The following is a 2,500-nucleotide window of genomic DNA, read 5'->3' as shown; positions in this document are numbered from 1 at the left end:
AACACACACACACCAGACACACACACACATACACACACACCAGACACACACACACACACACAACAGACACACACACAACACACACACATACAGACACACACACACAACAGACAGACACACACACACGACAAACACACACACACACACAACAGACACACACACACACACACACACATACAGACACACAACACACACACACCAGACACACACACACATACAGACACACACACACATACACACACACCAGACACAACAGACACACACACACACACACACACACACACACACACACACACACACACACACACACACACACACACACACACACAACAGACACACACACACAACAGACACACACAACACACACACACAGTTTGTGTATCAGGTGGTTCAAGTGTTCAGCACTACAAGTAAAAGCTCTGACAATGTTGAAGATGTTTTGTGATTACCTGAAACACGTTTAATAGCAGATTATAAACTGAGGTCACCTGTCACTCATTCTCTGTGTGAGCTGTTGTCGTTTGAGGAGCGCCTCCTGCAGGAGATCAGCAACACTACAGTCACTGTCCACTCCAAACACCACCTCTTCATCATCATCATCATCATCATGTGAGCCCCACCCCCTCACTGACTCCTCCCACATCACCTCCTCCCTCTGAAGCTGAAGTTCCGCCTCCTCTAGAGCCTTCATAGAGACAGAGAGCATAATTACAAAATCTCATTAAATATCATTTCTTAATTTTCAAGTTTGATTCTGGTGTGAAATGTGACATATACTTAATAAGATTCAATCAATCCTTGTGTGTCCTCACCAGACAGTGTGTGTGTGTAGAGTGTGTGTGTCCTCACCAGACAGTGTGTGTGTGTAGAGTGTGTGTGTCCTCACCAGACAGTGTGTGTGTGTAGAGTGTGTGTGTCCTCACCAGACAGTGTGTGTGTGTGTAGAGTGTGTGTGTCCTCACCAGACAGTGTGTGTGTGTGTGTAGAGTGTGTGTGTCCTCACCAGACAGTGTGTGTGTGTAGAGTGTGTGTGTCCTCACCAGACAGTGTGTGTGTGTAGAGTGTGTGTGTCCTCACCAGACAGTGTGTGTGTGTAGAGTGTGTGTGTCCTCACCAGACAGTGTGTGTGTGTGTAGAGTGTGTGTGTCCTCACCAGACAGTGTGTGTGTGTGTAGAGTGTGTGTGTCCTCACCAGACAGTGTGTGTGTGTAGAGTGTGTGTCCTCACCAGACAGTGTGTGTGTGTAGAGTGTGTGTGTCCTCACCAGACAGTGTGTGTGTGTAGAGTGTGTGTCCTCACCAGACAGTGTGTGTGTGTAGAGTGTGTGTGTCCTCACCAGACAGTGTGTGTGTGTAGAGTGTGTGTGTCCTCACCAGACAGTGTGTGTGTAGAGTGTGTGTCCTCACCAGACAGTGTGTGTGTGTAGAGTGTGTGTGTCCTCACCAGACAGTGTGTGTGTGTAGAGTGTGTGTGTCCTCACCAGACAGTGTGTGTGTGTGTGTAGAGTGTGTGTGTCCTCACCAGACAGTGTGTGTGTGTAGAGTGTGTGTGTCCTCACCAGACAGTGTGTGTGTGTAGAGTGTGTGTGTCCTCACCAGACAGTGTGTGTGTGTAGAGTGTGTGTGTCCTCACCAGTGTGTGTGTGTAGAGTGTGTGTGTCCTCACCAGACAGTGTGTGTGTGTAGAGTGTGTGTGTCCTCACCAGACAGTGTGTGTGTGTGTAGAGTGTGTGTGTCCTCACCAGACAGTGTGTGTGTGTAGAGTGTGTGTGTCCTCACCAGACAGTGTGTGTGTGTAGAGTGTGTGTGTCCTCACCAGACAGTGTGTGTGTGTAGAGTGTGTGTGTCCTCACCAGACAGTGTGTGTGTGTAGAGTGTGTGTGTCCTCACCAGACAGTGTGTGTGTGTAGAGTGTGTGTGTCCTCACCAGACAGTGTGTGTGTGTAGAGTGTGTGTGTCCTCACCAGACAGTGTGTGTGTGTAGAGTGTGTGTGTCCTCACCAGACAGTGTGTGTGTGTAGAGTGTGTGTGTCCTCACCAGACAGTGTGTGTGTGTAGAGTGTGTGTGTCCTCACCAGACAGTGTGTGTGTGTAGAGTGTGTGTGTCCTCACCAGACAGTGTGTGTGTGTAGAGTGTGTGTGTCCTCACCAGACAGTGTGTGTGTGTAGAGTGTGTGTGTCCTCACCAGACAGTGTGTGTGTGTAGAGTGTGTGTGTCCTCACCAGACAGTGTGTGTGTGTGTCCTCACCAGACAGTGTGTGTGTGTAGAGTGTGTGTGTCCTCACCAGACAGTGTGTGTGTGTAGAGTGTGTGTGTCCTCACCAGACAGTGTGTGTGTGTGTGCCTCACCAGACAGTGTGTGTGTGTAGAGTGTGTGTGTCCTCACCAGACAGTGTGTGTGTGTAGAGTGTGTGTGTCCTCACCAGACAGTGTGTGTGTGTAGAGTGTGTGTGTCCTCACCAGACAGTGTGTGTGTGTAGAGTGTGTGTGTCCTCACCAG

At 49.3% G+C, this 2,500-nt stretch overlaps 1 protein-coding gene across 1 annotated transcript in view; it reads right to left on the bottom strand.

Moving 5' to 3' along the window:
* Window positions 1–2,500, bottom strand: part of LOC127663008 (limbin) — a 16,619-nt gene that overhangs the window by 3,001 nt on the left and 11,118 nt on the right. The window contains exon 18 of the mRNA XM_052154384.1: window positions 489–685. Within this exon, the coding sequence (XP_052010344.1) occupies window positions 489–685 (197 nt within the window). The remainder of the gene's footprint in view (window positions 1–488; window positions 686–2,500) is intronic.

This window comes from Xyrauchen texanus, chromosome 23 (assembly GCF_025860055.1).
Source record: "Xyrauchen texanus isolate HMW12.3.18 chromosome 23, RBS_HiC_50CHRs, whole genome shotgun sequence".
Lineage (NCBI taxonomy): Eukaryota > Metazoa > Chordata > Actinopteri > Cypriniformes > Catostomidae > Xyrauchen > Xyrauchen texanus.
The sequence above is the reverse complement of the archived record's forward strand: the minus strand, read 5'-3'. Positions and strand labels throughout refer to the sequence as shown.